Here is an 18,639-nt window from a genome sequence, read left to right as displayed (position 1 = left end):
TAGGAGGGGACGGACAGAGCTGGGTTAGGTTGTCAACTGTCTGATTGGACAATAACAAACCAATCATAACAATAGGAGGGGACGGACAGAGCTGGGTTAGGTTGTCAACTGTCTGATTGGACAATAACAAACCAATCATAACAATAGGAGGGGACGGACAGAGCTGGGTTAGGTTGTCAACTGTCTGATTGGACAATAACAAACCAATCATAACAATAGGAGGGGACGGACAGAGCTGGGTTAGGTTGTCAACTGTCTGATTGGACAATAACAAACCAATCATAACAATAGGAGGGGACGGACAGAGCTGGGTTAGGTTGTCAACTGTCTGATTGGACAATAACAAACCAATCATAACAATAGGAGGGGACTGACAGAGCTGGGTTAGGTTGTCAACTGTCTGATTGGACAATAACAAACCAATCATAACAATAGGAGGGGACAGACAGAGCTGGGTTAGGTTGTCAACTGTCTGATTGGACCATGACAAACCAATCATAACAATAGGAGGGGACAGACAGCGCTGGGTTAGGTTGTCAACTGTCTGATTGGACCATAACAAACCAATCATAACAATAGGAGGGGACAGACAGAGCTGGGTTAGGTTGTCAACTGTCTGATTGGACAATAACAAACCAATCATAACAATAGGAGGGGACAGACAGCGCTGGGTTAGGTTGTCAACTGTCTGATTGGACAATAACAAACCAATCATAACAATAGGAGGGGACAGACAGAGCTGGGTTAGGTTGTCAACTGTCTGATTGGACAATAACAAACCAATCATAACAATAGGAGGGGACTGACAGAGCTGGGTTAGGTTGTCAACTGTCTGATTGGACAATAACAAACCAATCATAACAATAGGAGGGGACTGACAGAGCTGGGTTAGGTTGTCAACTGTCTGATTGGACCATAACAAACCAATCATAACAATAGGAGGGGACGGACAGAGCTGGGTTAGGTTGTCAACTGTCTGATTGGACCATAACAAACCAATCATAACAATAGGAGGGGACAGACAGAGCTGGGTTAGGTTGTCAACTGTCTGATTGGACAATAACAAACCAATCATAACAATAGGAGGGGACAGACAGAGCTGGGTTAGGTTGTCAACTGTCTGATTGGACAATAACAAACCAATCATAACAATAGGAGGGGACGGACAGAGCTGTGTTAGGTTGTCAACTGTCTGATTGGACCATAACAAACCAATCATAACAATAGGAGGGGACGGACAGAGCTGGGTTAGGTTGTCAACTGTCTGATTGGACAATAACAAACCAATCATAACAATAGGAGGGGACGGACAGAGCTGGGTTAGGTTGTCAACTGTCTGATTGGACCATAACAAACCAATCATAACAATAGGAGGGGACAGACAGAGCTGGGTTAGGTTGTCAACTGTCTGATTGGACCATAACAAACCAATCATAACAATAGGAGGGGACTGACAGAGCTGGGTTAGGTTGTCAACTGTCTGATTGGACCATAACAAACCAATCATAACAATAGGAGGGGACGGACAGAGCTGGGTTAGGTTGTCAACTGTCTGATTGGACCATAACAAACCAATCATAACAATAGGAGGGGACTGACAGAGCTGGGTTAGGTTGTCAACTGTCTGATTGGACCATAACAAACCAATCATAACAATAGGAGGGGACGGACAGAGCTGGGTTAGGTTTTCAACTGTCTGATTGGACAATAACAAACCAATCATAACAATAGGAGGGGACAGACAGAGCTGGGTTAGGTTGTCAACTGTCTGATTGGACAATAACAAACCAATCATAACAATAGGAGGGGACTGACAGAGCTGTGTTAGGTTGTCAACTGTCTGATTGGACCATAACAAACCAATCATAACAATAGGAGGGGACAGACAGAGCTGGGTTAGGTTGTCAACTGTCTGATTGGACAATAACAAACCAATCATAACAATAGGAGGGGACAGACAGAGCTGGGTTAGGTTGTCAACTGTCTGATTGGACAATAACAAACCAATCATAACAATAGGAGGGGACGGACAGAGCTGGGTTAGGTTGTCAACTGTCTGATTGGACAATAACAAACCAATCATAACAATAGGAGGGGACAGACAGAGCTGGGTTAGGTTGTCAACTGTCTGATTGGACAATAACAAACCAATCATAACAATAGGAGGGGACGGACAGAGCTGGGTTAGGTTGTCAACTGTCTGATTGGACAATAACAAACCAATCATAACAATAGGAGGGGACGGACAGAGCTGGGTTAGGTTGTCAACTGTCTGATTGGACCATAACAAACCAATCATAACAATAGGAGGGGACGGACAGAGCTGGGTTAGGTTGTCAACTGTCTGATTGGACCATAACAAACCAATCATAACAATAGGAGGGGACGGACAGAGCTGGGTTAGGTTGTCAACTGTCTGATTGGACCATAACAAACCAATCATAACAATAGGAGGGGACTGACAGAGCTGGGTTAGGTTGTCAACTGTCTGATTGGACCATAACAAACCAATCATAACAATAGGAGGGGACGGACAGAGCTGGGTTAGGTTTTCAACTGTCTGATTGGACAATAACAAACCAATCATAACAATAGGAGGGGACAGACAGAGCTGGGTTAGGTTGTCAACTGTCTGATTGGACAATAACAAACCAATCATAACAATAGGAGGGGACTGACAGAGCTGTGTTAGGTTGTCAACTGTCTGATTGGACCATAACAAACCAATCATAACAATAGGAGGGGACAGACAGAGCTGGGTTAGGTTGTCAACTGTCTGATTGGACAATAACAAACCAATCATAACAATAGGAGGGGACAGACAGAGCTGGGTTAGGTTGTCAACTGTCTGATTGGACAATAACAAACCAATCATAACAATAGGAGGGGACGGACAGAGCTGGGTTAGGTTGTCAACTGTCTGATTGGACAATAACAAACCAATCATAACAATAGGAGGGGACGGACAGAGCTGGGTTAGGTTGTCAACTGTCTGATTGGACAATAACAAACCAATCATAACAATAGGAGGGGACGGACAGAGCTGGGTTAGGTTGTCAACTGTCTGATTGGACAATAACAAACCAATCATAACAATAGGAGGGGACGGACAGAGCTGGGTTAGGTTGTCAACTGTCTGATTGGACCATAACAAACCAATCATAACAATAGGAGGGGACTGACAGAGCTGGGTTAGGTTGTCAACTGTCTGATTGGACAATAACAAACCAATCATAACAATAGGAGGGGACGGACAGAGCTGGGTTAGGTTGTCAACTGTCTGATTGGACCATAACAAACCAATCATAACAATAGGAGGGGACGGACAGAGCTGGGTTAGGTTGTCAACTGTCTGATTGGACCATAACAAACCAATCATAACAATAGGAGGGGACTGACAGAGCTGGGTTAGGTTGTCAACTGTCTGATTGGACAATAACAAACCAATCATAACAATAGGAGGGGACGGACAGAGCTGGGTTAGGTTGTCAACTGTCTGATTGGACCATAACAAACCAATCATAACAATAGGAGGGGACGGACAGAGCTGGGTTAGGTTGTCAACTGTCTGATTGGACAATAACAAACCAATCATAACAATAGGAGGGGACGGACAGAGCTGGGTTAGGTTGTCAACTGTCTGATTGGACCATAACAAACCAATCATAACAATAGGAGGGGACGGACAGAGCTGGGTTAGGTTGTCAACTGTCTGATTGGACCATGACAAACCAATCATAACAATAGGAGGGGACTGACAGAGCTGGGTTAGGTTGTCAACTGTCTGATTGGACCATAACAAACCAATCATAACAATAGGAGGGGACGGACAGAGCTGGGTTAGGTTGTCAACTGTCTGATTGGACAATAACAAACCAATCATAACAATAGGAGGGGACAGACAGAGCTGGGTTAGGTTGTCAACTGTCTGATTGGACCATAACAAACCAATCATAACAATAGGAGGGGACTGACAGAGCTGGGTTAGGTTGTCAACTGTCTGATTGGACCATAACAAACCAATCATAACAATAGGAGGGGACGGACAGAGCTGGGTTAGTCAAGAAGGAGGTCGAAGTTTACGGAGCCTGCGCCTGGCTGGTATCAACAAGACACGAGGCCGAAGACATGATAAAATAAATCGAACCACCGGAATTGCACGCGATATTTAATGAACGGTTCGTGCGGAGTTTCGGTGGGATTGCACGGTGGAGGTTACATGTGGTCGTAGCTAGCTTATCTTGAAAGAATCAAGTGAAGACAGTTAGCCAACCATCAAGCCTAGCGGGAAGTGTCCCAGAGAAGTAGCGGGCTGAAGGCAAGTGTTTCTTCGACGAATCGTTTGACAAAAGGAACAGTTGGACATTTTATAGCCAGCCAGCTAGCGAGACGGAGTCGCATACCGTGCTCACAACACCGGTATCGTGCTATATGCTCTTTAGTGCTTTAACATGCCTTCTAGTGCTCGTTGTTGAAGCGTCTGCCTACTACTGTCTGCAGACTGTTTTGGTGCAGCAACGACTACCTGATAGCCACACGCTAGCTAGCTGATATTACACGGGTAACTAGCTAACAGCGTGGATCTACTGGCTCAGTGTCTCGCTTTAACGTCAAAAGACCAAAACTAACAAGCACATTTTGTTGTCAACTCGGAGGCATAGTTGTTAGCCAGATAGCTAGCTAAACCGCTGACCAGTCGGTCAAGAGGAGCAACATTTCCTCGCCTGATAATTTCGCCTTGCTGTGTCATGACGTTAAAGTGCAAGTCAAGTTATTTCAAAGAGTATGCGAGATAACAACATTTGGCATAAGTAGAAAGGGGGGGGGGGGGGGTCAGGAATCCTTCAGTAAAGTTGGCTACTGTCGACCGTAGTTGAACCAAAGGACTGTATTTGTAGGTCAGTCTCGACAGCAAAGAATGAAGAAGTTTTCCCGTATGCCGAAGTCGGAGAGCGGCGGACCGGGAGGAGGTTCCGGGTCCGGATCGAGCTCTGGAGCCGTCAGTAACTACTTTGGGAAAGTGTTTGCCGTGGGCCGGTATCAAGTCACGGTGGAAGAACTCATAGCAGAAGGTGTGTCATCTCTCTTTTATATAACATTAGACTATTGCACATAAAGTACATACAATCTAAATGTATTGGTCGCATACACATATTTAGCAGATGTTAATTATTGCGGGTGTAGCGAAATGCTTATGTAACCTAGCTCCAATAGTGCAGTAATATCTAACAATAGACAAACATATGGATCTTAAGTCAAAGAATGGCATTTAGAAATATTAGGACGAGTAGTGTGTGTGTGTAGATATCTGAAGGATAGTATATGTAGAGGAATAGGATGACCTTCACCCAAATACCTTGCATTCAGATCCCTTAACTTTTTCCACATTGTTACATTACAGCGTTATATAAATTCAACGTTTTTCTTACCAATCTACGCACAATACCCCATAATGACAAAGCAAAAACAAATTTGCAAACAATTATGAAAACCTTTTATTTACATCGGTATTCAGATTCTTTCCTATGAGACTGGAAATTGAGCTCAGGTGCATCCTTATTCCATTGATCATCCTTGAGATGTTTCTAAAAACTTGATTAGAGTTCACCTGTGGTAAATGTAATTAATTGGACATGATTTGGGAAGGCACACACCTGTCTATGTAAAGGTCCCACAGTTGACAGTGAATGTCAGAGCAAAAACAAAGCCATGATGTCGAAGGAATTGTCCGTAAAGGTCCGAGACAGGATTGTGTCGAGGCACAGATCTGGGGAAGGATACCAAAACATTTCTGCAGCATTGAAGGTCCCCGAGAACACATTGGCATCCATCATTCTTAAATGGAAGAAGTTTGGAACCACCAAGACTCTTCCTAGAGCTGGCCGCCTGGACAATCTGAGCAATTGGGGGAGAAGGGCCTTGGTTAGGGAGGTGACCAAGAACCTGATAGTAACTCTGACAGAGCTCCAGAGTCCCTCTGTGGAGATGGTAGAACCTTCCAGAAGGACAGCCCTCTCTCCAGCACTCTACCAATCTGGCCTTTATGATAGTCTGGTCTCATGGAAGCCACTCCTCAGTAAAAGGCACATGACAGCCCACTTGGAGTTTGACAAAAGGCACCTAAAGGACTCTCAGACCATGAGAAACCAGATTCTCTAGTCTGATGAAACCAATACTAAATGATTTGGCCTGAATGCCAAGCGTCACGTCTGGAGGAAACCTGGCACCGCTCATCACCTGGCTAATACCATCCCCACGGTGAAGCATGGTGGCAGAATTTCTTTATTATTTATTTAAAGACGGGTCGCCACTCTTTTTGGTATGGTAGCAACACACGCTGTTTTTCAGCTGCAGGGACTGGGAGACTAGTCAGGATTGAGGAAAAGATTTAACGGAGCTAAGTACAGAGATCCTTAACCTGCTCAGGACCTCAGACTGGGGCGACGGTTCACCTTCCAACAGGATAACGACCCTAAGCACACAGCCAAGACAATGCAGGGGTGGCTTCGGGACAAGTCTCTGAATGTTCTTGAATGGCCCAGCCAGAGCCTGGACTTGAACCTGATCGAACATCTCTTGGAGAGACCTGAAAATAGCTGTGCAGCGATTCTCCTCATCCAACCTGACAGAGCTTGAGAGGATCTGCAGAGAAGAATGGGAGAAAGTCCTCAAATACAGGTGTGCCAAGCTTGTAGCGTCATACCCAAGAAGACTGGAGGCTGTGATCGCTGCCGAATGTGCTTCAAGTAACAGACACATTTCTGCGTTTTCCTCAAAGCGGGCCGCGTCGACGATGGCACTGCGTTTTCCTCAAAGAAGGTGTTATAACTTGTTCGGGAGCACCACATCGGTGTCTGTGACATGCCCTGGTACCCATCCAGTACATACACTTCCATCCACTGGCTGTTTGTCTTCAATAAATGGGTTTAAACCATTTTCACCCCAAAGCTGTTTAGCTACTCTGCCCTACCAAGCCAAAAGGCAGACACTGCTCATAGCGTAGAACTGAGAAAAATAGCTTTTTTATTTACCTTGGTTACACAGTAACTTGATACAGTTACTGCTAACATGACCCCCATTTTCTCAAACGCAATACAAGAGAGGCAGGATACTTGTCCACAAGATTAAGTATGTATTTAATGTAGCAAAAATGACACATTTGTCACCCAATTGGCAGTAACTGCCTTTTTTGCTTGGTAGGGCAGTATTGCTCTTTCTCTTTCTCCCAGAAAATTAACAGTACATATCAGGGAGGCAAGTTTGTTCTACATTATGTATTTCTTTCTAGAACTTTCCACAGTATTGCCTTATTGAACATGGGCCTACACTCAAAGCCCCACCACTCTGTTGTCTTTAGTTGACTGTAACATAGAAAAGTTTACAAGTCCTGCAAAAATGACCAACAGCTCCCTGATACTAACAAGGCCAAATCTGGTTGAGTCAACATCTAGGCTTTAGACTTCCTCCTGAGTCACACAGGTGTTCTCCTCTCACTTAGCAACAAGTCACACTGACTAACCACCTAACCTGTTCTACCACTTATCATTTAAAAAACAAGCAGCTGGCTGTGCACACTGAGGTGTGTGTGTGTGTTCATTTGTCTGCTTCGGTGAGTTTTTAACCTTTTTTTCCGGGCTGTTCGGGGCACACCGTTTTCTCGAGGCAAGTTGAAGTCTCCGCCCCCAAGTCGGTAATTGGTCGACAGTAGAGGACTCTTGAATAAAGTCTTGTTTTCATTGACATGAATTTTTTTTCATTGCGAAATACTAGTTAGATAATCCTCGCGCATCATTAACACACCAGTGTTTTACATTTGGCATTTACGCTTGTATTTTATTTAGTCTGGTCATTTTTAAACTAAAATATCATTAAGTCTCAGTTACATTTGTCATTTTGAATAATGATTTAATCTAGTTATTGGCAATCAGTGGTCCTGTCTGGCTGCCCTCCTCTCCCTGGTTGTCCCCATACGGCCCCTCTCCCTGGTTGTCCCCATACGGCCCCTCCCTCCTCTCCCTGGTTGTCCCCATACGGCCCCTCTCCCTGGTTGTCCCCATACGGCCCCTCTCCCTGGTTGTCCCCATACGGCCCCTCTCTCCTCTCCCTGGTTGTCCCCATACGGCCCCTCTCTCCTCTCCCTGGTTGTCCCCATACGGCCCCTCTCTCCCTGGTTGTCCCCATACGGCCCCTCTCTCCCTGGTTGTCCCCATACGGCCCCTCTCTCCCTGGTTGTCCCCATACGGCCCCTCTCTCCCTGGTTGTCCCCATACGGCCCCTCTCTCCCTGGTTGTCCCCATACGGCCCCTCTCTCCCTGGTTGTCCCCATACGGCCCCTCTCTCCTCTCCCTGGTTGTCCCCATACGGCCCCTCTCTCCTCTCCCTGGTTGTCCCCATACGGCCCCTCTCTCCTCTCCCTGGTTGTCCCCATACGGCCCCTCTCTCCTCTCCCTGGTTGTCCCCATACGGCCCCTCTCTCCTCTCCCTGGTTGTCCCCATACGGCCCCCCTCTCCCTGGTTGTCCCCATACGGCCCCTCTCTCCTCTCCCTGGTTGTCCCCATACGGCCCCTCTCTCCTCTCCCTGGTTGTCCGCATACGGCCCCTCTCTCCTCTCCCTGGTTGTCCGCATACTGCCCCTCTCTCCTCTCCCTGGTTGTCCCCATACGGCCCCTCTCCCTGGTTGTCCCCATACGGCTCCTCTCCCTGGTTGTCCCCATACGGCCCCTCTCCCTGGTTGTCCCCATACGGCCCCTCTCTCCTCTCCCTGGTTGTCCCCATACGGCCCCTCTCCCTGGTTGTCCCCATACGGCCCCTCTCTCCTCTCCCTGGTTGTCCCCATACGGCCCCTCTCCCTGGTTGTCCCCATACGACCCCTCTCTCCTCTCCCTGGTTGTCCCCATACGGCCCCTCTCTCCTCTCCCTGGTTGTCCCCATACGGCCCCTCTCTCCTCTCCCTGGTTGTCCCCATACGGCCCCTCTCTCCTCTCCCTGGTTGTCCCCATACGGCCCCTCTCCCTGGTTGTCCCCATACGGCCCCTCTCCCTGGTTGTCCCCATACGGCCCCTCTCCCTGGTTGTCCCCATACGGCCCCTCTCCCTGGTTGTCCCCATACGGCCCCTCTCCCTGGTTGTCCCCATACGGCCCCTCTCCCTGGTTGTCCCCATACGGCCCCTCTCCCTGGTTGTCCCCATACGGCCCCTCTCCCTGGTTGTCCCCATACGGCCCCTCTCCCTGGTTGTCCCCATACGGCCCCTCTCCCTGGTTGTCCCCATACGGCCCCTCTCCCTGGTTGTCCCCATACGGCCCCTCTCCCTGGTTGTCCCCATACGGCCCCTCTCCCTGGTTGTCCCCATACGGCCCCTCTCCCTGGTTGTCCCCATACGGCCCCTCTCCCTGGTTGTCCCCATACGGCCCCTCTCCCTGGTTGTCCCCATACGGCCCCTCTCCCTGGTTGTCCCCATACGGCCCCTCTCCCTGGTTGTCCCCATACGGCCCCTCTCCCTGGTTGTCCCCATACGGCCCCTCTCCCTGGTTGTCCCCATACGGCCCCTCTCCCTGGTTGCCCCCATACGGCCCCTCTCCCTGGTTGCCCCCATACGGCCTGGTGGTGTCTATTAGTGGGTCGTTGTTGGTGTGACTGCTCTCTGTGTCCCCCTCTAACCCTGCCGTCCCTCTAGCAGGCTGGTGGCGTCTGTTAGCGGGTCGTTGCTGATGTGACAACTCTCTGTGTCCAGAACTAACCCCAATGAATAATTCTCAGACCCCCCCCTTTGTTCTCACTCCCTCTCCAAACCCCCACTTATCATGTTTCCTCCTGCCATTAGTCAGCAGCAGCTGGTCAATGAAAAGCATGAGATTCCCTCTACGCCTCAAACAGAGAATAATTTTCTAGTCTGTAGGTGTGAGTTACCTAACCTTAAAACGTTTTCTCTATCCTTTGCCAAGCCAATATAGGGTCTCTTTGTTGATTTGCCTTGACAGTTAACGTGTGCTGTTTTCAACACTAGTCATTATATACCACTGGTTGAGATCTACTGATGAAGGAGCACACACACACACACAGCAGAGTGGTGTCTGGTGATGAGCAGGAACTCCATCATTTCCCCCCCCCCCTCGTTTACGCTCTGTTCTGAGAAGGTGACCTCAGAGTTGATAAGCAGACTTTAGCGACAGGAAGTCATCTGTGAGCTAGTCACCATTTGGTCTATTATCTCTCTTCCTCAACGGATCGCTCGGCGGACACTTTTCTTGTCTTCTGTAGTTCCTACTCTGTCGTTCTCGACACCGTTCGGCGAGAGAGCCTGAAACTCCTCTGTTTGGGGCAACGTTACGTTGAGGAGCTGTAAGCAGCAGCTCTACTAGAGTAGTACTTTTCCGCTCTCAATCTGTATCATAAATCTACAAAATTATGCCAATGAACATTTTAAAACATAACATTAACAAGGCTATAGACCGATAAGCATGACTGTTTATAAAAAAATAAAAATATTTAAATCGACTGCTATTTTGATTCCTGTAACAACTAGGCTACATGTTATTTTGTGATGGTAATGTTTTTGGGGCACTTTTTATGTCAGCTTTTAATTTTATCGGGCCGTCTATTACCGACTAACGGAAACTCCTGGTGTGTGTGTGCATGTCAAACAGCCAATGTTTACATTCAAGAGAAAGTTCTAGGAAATGTGTGTCCCCCCCCCCCCCCCCCCCAAGTCAACAATAAGACCAGCCATTTCTGGTTGTCACGATCACCTGTGTTAGTTCCACCTCACCTGCAGTGTTTAGTGTAATGAGGTCTGTTGTGTGTCCCAATTGACATAGCACAATACCTGCTATATAAGGCACTACTGTTGACCGGAGCCCGTAGTGCTCTAATGTAGGGCACTACTGTTGACCGGGGCCCGTAGTGTTCTAATGTAGGGCACTACTGTTGACCGGAGCCCGTAGTGCTCTAATGTAGGGCACTACTGTTGACCGGGGCCCGTAGTGCTCTAATGTAGGGCACTACTGTTGACCGGGGACCGTAGTGCTCTAATGTAGGGCACTACTGTTGACCGGGGCCTGTAGTGTTCTAATGTAGGGCACTACTGTTGACCGGGGCCTGTAGCGCTCTAATGTAGGGCACTACTGTTGACCGGGGCCGGTAGTGCTCTAATGTAGGGCACTACTGTTGACTGGGGCCCGTAGTGCTCTAATGTAGGACACTACTGTTGACCGGGGCCTGTAGCGTTCTGTTCTAATGTAGGGCACTACTGTTGACCGGGGCCTGTAGTGCTCTAATGTAGTACACTACTGTTGACTGGTGCCCGTAGTGCTCTAATGTAGGACACTACTGTTGACCGGGGCCTGTAGCGTTCTGTTCTAATGTAGGGCACTACTGTTGACCGGGGCCCGTAGCGTTCTAATGTAGGGCACTACTGTTGACCGGGGCCCGTAGTGCTCTAATGTAGGACACTACTGTTGACCGGGGCCCGTAGCGCTCTAATGTAGGGCACTACTGTTGACCGGGGCCCGTAGCGCTCTAATGTAGGGCACTACTGTTGACCGGGGCCCGTAGCGCTCTAATGTAGGGCACTACTGTTGACCGGGGCCCGTAGCGTTCTAATGTAGGGCACGACTATTGACCGGGGCCCGTAGTGCTCTAATGTAGGGCACTACTGTTGACTGGGGCCCGTAGTGCTCTAATGTAGGGCACTACTGTTGACCGGGGCCTGTAGTGCTCTAATGTAGGGCACTGCTGTTGACTGGGGCCCGTAGTGCTCTAATGTAGGGCACTGCTGTTGACCGGGGCCTGTAGTGCTCTAATGTAGGGCACTACTGTTGACTGGGGCCCGTAGTGCTCTAATTTAGGGCACTACTGTTGACCGGGGCCTGTAGTGCTCTAATGTAGGGCACTACTGTTGACCGGGGCCCGTAGTGCTCTAATGTAGGGCACTACTGTTGACCGGGGCCTGTAGTGCTCTAATGTAGGGCACTACTGTTGACCGGGGCCTGTAGTGCTCTGTTCTAATGTAGGGCACTACTGTTGACCGGGGCCCGTAGCGCTCTGTTCTAATGTAGGGCACTGCTGTTGACCGGGGCCTGTAGTGTTCTAATGTAGGGCACTACTGTTGACCGGGGCCCGTAGTGCTCTAATGTAGGGCACTACTGTTGACCGGGGCCCGTAGTGTTCTAATGTAGGACACTACTGTTGACCGGGGCCCGTAGCGCTCTAATGTAGGGCACTACTGTTGACCGGGGCCCGTAGTGTTCTAATGTAGTACACTACTGTTGACTGGGGCCTGTAGTGCTCTGTTCTAATGTAGGGCACTACTGTTGACCGGGGCCTGTAGTGTTCTAATGTAGGGCACTACTGTTGACCGGGGCCTGTAGTGCTCTAATATAGGGCACTACTGTTGACCGGGGCCTGTAGTGCTCTAATGTAGGGCACTACTGTTGACCGGGGCCCGTAGTGTTCTGTTCTAATGTAGGGCACTACTGTTCTAATGTAGTGTTCTAATGTGGGGCACTACTGTTGACTGGGGCCCTTAGTGTTCTGTTCTAATGTAGGGCACTACTGTTCTAATGTAGTGTTCTAATGTGGGGCACTACTGTTGACTGGGGCCCGTGGTGCTCTAATGTAGTGCACTACTGTTGACCGGGGCCCGTAGCGCTCTGTTCTAATGTAGGGCACTACTGTTGACCGGGGCCTGTAGTGCTCTGTTCTAATGTAGGGCACTACTGTTGACCGGGGCCCGTAGCGCTCTGTTCTAATGTAGGGCACTGCTGTTGACCGGGGCCTGTAGTGTTCTAATGTAGGGCACTACTGTTGACCGGGGCCCGTAGTGCTCTAATGTAGGGCACTACTGTTGACCGGGGCCCGTAGTGTTCTAATGTAGGACACTACTGTTGACCGGGGCCCGTAGCGCTCTAATGTAGGGCACTACTGTTGACCGGGGCCCGTAGTGTTCTAATGTAGTACACTACTGTTGACTGGGGCCTGTAGTGCTCTGTTCTAATGTAGGGCACTACTGTTGACCGGGGCCTGTAGTGCTCTAATGTAGTACACTACTGTTGACCGGGGCCTGTAGTGTTCTAATGTAGGGCACTACTGTTGACCGGGGCCTGTAGAGCTCTAATATAGGGCACTACTGTTGACCGGGGCCTGTAGTGCTCTAATGTAGGGCACTACTGTTGACCGGGGCCCGTAGTGTTCTGTTCTAATGTAGGGCACTACTGTTGACTGGGGCCCTTAGTGTTCTGTTCTAATGTAGGGCACTACTGTTCTAATGTAGTGTTCTAATGTGGGGCACTACTGTTGACTGGGGCCCGTGGTGCTCTAATGTAGTGCACTACTGTTGACCGGGGCCCGTAGCGCTCTGTTCTAATGTAGGGCACTACTGTTGACCGGGGCCTGTAGTGCTCTAATGTAGGGCACTACTGTTGACTGGGGCCCGTAGTGCTCTAATTTAGGGCACTACTGTTGACCGGGGCCTGTAGTGCTCTAATGTAGGGCACTACTGTTGACCGGGGCCCGTAGTGCTCTAATGTAGGGCACTACTGTTGACCGGGGCCTGTAGTGCTCTAATGTAGGGCACTACTGTTGACCGGGGCCTGTAGTGCTCTGTTCTAATGTAGGGCACTACTGTTGACCGGGGCCCGTAGCGCTCTGTTCTAATGTAGGGCACTGCTGTTGACCGGGGCCTGTAGTGTTCTAATGTAGGGCACTACTGTTGACCGGGGCCCGTAGTGCTCTAATGTAGGGCACTACTGTTGACCGGGGCCTGTAGTGTTCTAATGTAGGACACTACTGTTGACCGGGGCCCGTAGCGCTCTAATGTAGGGCACTACTGTTGACCGGGGCCCATAACGCTCTGTTCTAATGTAGGGCACTACTGTTGACCGGGGCCCGTAGTGTTCTAATGTAGTACACTACTGTTGACTGGGGCCTGTAGTGCTCTGTTCTAATGTAGTACACTACTGTTGACCGGGGCCTGTAGTGTTCTAATGTAGGGCACTACTGTTGACCGGGGCCTGTAGTGCTCTAATGTAGGGCACTACTGTTGACCGGGGCCTGTAGTGCTCTAATATAGGGCACTACTGTTGACCCGGGCCTGTAGTGCTCTAATGTAGGGCACTACTGTTGACCGGGGCCTGTAGTGCTCTGTTCTAATGTAGGGCACTACTGTTGACTGGGGCCCGTAGTGTTCTGTTCTAATGTAGGGCACTACTGTTCTAATGTAGTGTTCTAATGTAGGGCACTACTGTTCTAATGTAGTGTTCTAATGTAGGGCACTACTGTTGACTGGGGCCCGTGGTGCTCTAATGTAGTGCACTACTGTTGACCGGGGCCCGTAGCGCTCTGTTCTAATGTAGGTCACTACTGTTGCCCGGGGCCCGTAGTGTTCTAATGTAGGGCACTACTGTTGACCGGGGCCCGTAGTGCTCTAATGTAGGGCACTACTGTTGACCGGGGCCCGTAGTGCTCTAATGTAGGGCTCTACTGTTGACCGGGGCCCGTAGCGCTCTGTTCTAATGTAGGGCACTACTGTTGACCGGGGCCTGTAGTGCTCTGTTCTAATGTAGGGCACTACTGTTGACTGGGGGCCCGTAGTGTTCTGTTCTAATGTAGGGCACTACTGTTGACCGGGGCCCGCAGTGCTCTAATGTAGGGCACTACTGTTGACCGAGGCCCGTAGTGCTCTAATGCAGGGCACTACTGTTGACCGGGGCCTGTAGTGCTCTAATGTAGGGCACTACTGTTGACCGGGGCCTGTAGTGTTCTAATGTAGGGCACTACTGTTGACCGGGGCCCGTAGTGTTCTAATGTAGGGCACTACTGTTGACCGGGGCCTGTAGCGTTCTAATGTAGGGCACTACTGTTGACCGGGGCCTGTAGTGCTCTGTTCTAATGTAGGGCACTACTGTTGACCGGGGCCTGTAGTGCTCTGTTCTAATGTAGGGCACTACTGTTGACCGGGGCCCATAGCGCTCTGTTCTAATGTAGGGCACTACTGTTGACCGGGGCCCGTAGCGCTCTGTTCTAATGTAGGACACTACTGTTGACCGGGGCCCGTAGTGCTCTGTTCTAATGCAGGGTACTACTGTTGACCGGGGCCTGTAGTGCTCTGTTCTAATGTAGGGCACTACTGTTGACCGGGGCCCGTAGCGCTCTGTTCTAATGTAGGGCACTACTGTTGACCGTGGCCCGTAGTGGTCTAATGTAGGGCACTACTGTTGACCGGGGCCTGTAGTGCTCTGTTCTAATGTAGGGCACTACTGTTGACCGGGGCCTGTAGTGCTCTAATGTAGGCCACTACTGTTGACCGGGGCCTGTAGTGCTCTGTTCTAATGTAGGGCACTACTGTTGACCGGGGCCTGTAGTGCTCTAATGTAGGGCACTACTGTTGACCGGTGCCCGTAGTGTTCTAATGTAGGGCACTACTGTTGACCGGGGCCCGTAGCGCTCTGTTCTAATGTAGGGCACTACTGTTGACCTGGGCCTGTAGTGCTCTAATGTAGGGCACTACTGTTTACCGGGGCCCGTAGTGCTCTAATGTAGGGCACTAGTATGTACAGTATCTTCATGAAGGATTTACACACAAAAAATCCCACATTTTGTTACAAAGTGGGATTAAAATGACATGACACTTTTTTTTTTTGTCAACGATCTACACAAAGTAATGGAAAGTAAAACATATTTTTAATTATTCAACCCTCATAAATTAATCCTGTTTTTAAATTCTTCAAGCCGTGTCAAGTTGGTTGTTGAACATTTCTAGACAGCCATTTTCAAATCTTGCCATTAGATTTTCAAGCTGTTTTTTAAGTCCACTGAATTAGGCCACTCAGGAATATTTAATGTCGTCTTGGTAAGCAACAGTGTATATTTGGCCTTGGGTTTTAGGTTGTCCTGCTGAAAGGTAGATTTGTGTCCTAGTATCTGGTGGAAAGCAGACTGAACCAGGTTTTCCTCTACGGTTAGCTCTTCCTTTTCCTTCTATCCTAAACTCCCTAGTCCTTGCCGGCGACAAGCATACCCATAACATGATGCAGCCACCACCAGTACGCTGTGACTTTGGATTTGCTCCAGACAAAAGGTTAATGTCTTCGCTACTTTGTTTTGCAATATTACTTTAGTGCCGTTTTTATTGGAAAAAAAATATTTTCTCTACAGGTTCCCTTTTCACTCTGTCATTTAGGTTCGTATTGTGGAGTAACTATAATGTTGATCCATCCTCAGTTGTCACCTAATAACTTCAACATGCTCTAAGGGATATTAAGTGTCTGCTTTTTCTTCCATCTACCAATCGGTGCCCTATAACAAACCTCCTTGGTCTTTGTCGAGGCATTGGTTAAACCTCCCTGGTCTTTGTCGAGGCATTGGTTAAACCTCCCTGGTCTTTGTGAGGCTTTGGGGGGAAAACCTCCCTGGTCTTTGTGAGGCATTGAGGGGGAAAACCTCCCTGGTCTTTGTGAGGCATTGGGGGGGAAAACCTCCCTGGTCTTTGTGAGGCATTGGGGGGGAAAACCTCCCTGGTCTTTGTGAGGCATTGGGGGAAAACCTCCCTGGTCTTTGAGGCATTGGGGGGAAAACCTCCCTGGTCTTTGTGAGGCTTTTGGGGGGAAAACCTCCCTGGTCTTTGTGAGGCTTTTGGGGGGAAAACCTCCCTGGTCTTTGTGAGGCTTTTGGGGGGAAAACCTCCCTGGTCTTTGAGGCTTTTGGGGGAAAACCTCCCTGGTCTTTGTGAGGCTTTTGGGGGAAAACCTCCCTGGTCTTTGTGAGGCTTTTGGGGGAAAACCTCCCTGGTCTTTGTGAGGCTTTGGGGGGACAACCTCCCTGGTCTTTGTGAGGCTTTGGGGGGACAACCTCCCTGGTCTTTGTGAGGCTTTGGGGGGACAACCTCCCTGGTCTTTGTCGAGGGGGGACAGCCTCCCTGGTCTTTGTCGAGGGGGGACAGCCTCCCTGGTCTTTGTCGAGGGGGGACAGCCTCCCTGGTCTTTGTCGAGGGGGGACAGCCTCCCTGGTCTTTGTCGAGGGGGGACAGCCTCCCTGGTCTTTGTCGAGGGGGGACAGCCTCCCTGGTCTTTGTCGAGGGGGGACAGCCTCCCTGGTCTTTGTCGAGGGGGGACAGCCTCCCTGGTCTTTGTCGAGGGGGGACAGCCTCCCTGGTCTTTGTCGAGGGGGGACAGCCTCCCTGGTCTTTGTCGAGGGGGGACAGCCTCCCTGGTCTTTGTCGAGGGGGGACAGCCTCCCTGGTCTTTGTCGAGGGGGGACAGCCTCCCTGGTCTTTGTCGAGGGGGGACAGCCTCCCTGGTCTTTGTCGAGGGGGGACAGCCTCCCTGGTCTTTGTCGAGGGGGGACAGCCTCCCTGGTCTTTGTCGAGGGGGGACAGCCTCCCTGGTCTTTGTCGAGGGGGGACAGCCTCCCTGGTCTTTGTCGAGGGGGGACAGCCTCCCTGGTCTTTGTCGAGGGGGGACAGCCTCCCTGGTCTTTGTGGTTTGAATCTGTGTTTTGAAATTCACTGCTCGACTGAGGGACCTTTACAGAGATGCTGTAGTCATTTAAGAAAATCATGTTAAACACTATTGCACACAGAGTGAATCCGTGCAACTTATTGTGACTAGTTAAGCACTTGTTAAGACTCCTAAACCTATTCAGACTTGCCATAACAAAGAGGTTGAATACTTGAGTCAAGACATTTCAGCTTTTAACATTTTGTAAACATTTCCAAACAAATAATTACACTTGACCTTGTGTGGTATTGTCTTCAGGCTTGTAACACAACATTTAACTTTTGGGAGGGGTGGGGGGGTTGAGGTATGAATACTTTCAGAAGACATTAGCATTATTAGCATTCTGTAAATGGTAATGAATGGGTGGATTGTGTCTCCTTGTCCTACTCTAGCACCCTATAAAGAATACCGCTGGTACGATGCATCGCTGTCTCTCATCGCCTCTTTGTTACAAATTATTTTGCTTCAAACTCAACTCAACTCATTGCTTGCGTCCCAAATGCCACTCAATTCCCTACATAGTGCCCTACTTTTGACCAGAGCCCTATTGGCCCCTATAGGGTGCCATTTTGAGTCATCTCATTATTCATCCAGTTTGTGTTAGGGTAGGCATTGGGCCAAGTGGTGGGATGGGACTTGGGTGTTTTGGAAGATAAAAAAGGACATCAGAGCTGTTGTTGGTTATACGGCAGCAGTAACAAACTACACAAGCGTTTCAATAACCTAAGGCGTTAGATCTCCACATCTCTCAAGACAACTGGAGCACTGGGCCAGACGCTCTTAAATAACACCTGGGCCAGACGCTCTTAAATAACACCTGGGCCAGACGCTCTTAAATAACACCTGGGCCAGGCGCTCTAAAATAACACCTGGGACAGGCGCTCTTAAATAACACCTGGGACAGGCGCTCTTAAATAACACCTGGGACAGGCGCTCTTAAATAACACCTGGGACAGGCGCTCTTAAATAACACCTGGGACAGGCGCTCTAAAATAACACCTGGGACAGGCGCTCTTAAATAACACCTGGGACAGGCGCTCTTAAATAACACCTGGGACAGGCGCTCTAAAATAACACCTGGGACAGGCGCTCTTAAATAACACCTGGGACAGGCGCTCTTAAATAACACCTGGGACAGGCGCTCTTAA

The 18,639-nt window shown here is 49.5% G+C and overlaps 1 protein-coding gene across 3 annotated transcripts in view; it reads left to right on the top strand.

Moving 5' to 3' along the window:
- Positions 1-4,041: 4,041 nt before the first annotated feature.
- The window catches only part of bmp2k (BMP2 inducible kinase), a 74,934-nt gene continuing 60,336 nt past the window's right edge, over positions 4,042-18,639 (top strand). For 2 of the 3 annotated variants that reach the window (XM_055918611.1, XM_055918609.1), the window contains exon 1: positions 4,042-5,072. In XM_055918611.1, coding sequence (XP_055774586.1) covers positions 4,919-5,072 — 154 coding nt within the window. In that variant the 5' untranslated portion in view covers positions 4,042-4,918. The remainder of the gene's footprint in view (positions 5,073-18,639) is intronic. The other variant, XM_055918612.1, reaches the window with a different exon arrangement.

Source organism: Salvelinus fontinalis, chromosome 4 (genome assembly GCF_029448725.1).
Source record: "Salvelinus fontinalis isolate EN_2023a chromosome 4, ASM2944872v1, whole genome shotgun sequence".
NCBI classification, from domain to species: Eukaryota; Metazoa; Chordata; class Actinopteri; order Salmoniformes; family Salmonidae; genus Salvelinus; species Salvelinus fontinalis.
Note: the sequence above shows the minus strand (reverse complement) of the source record. Positions and strands in the feature narration are given on the sequence as shown.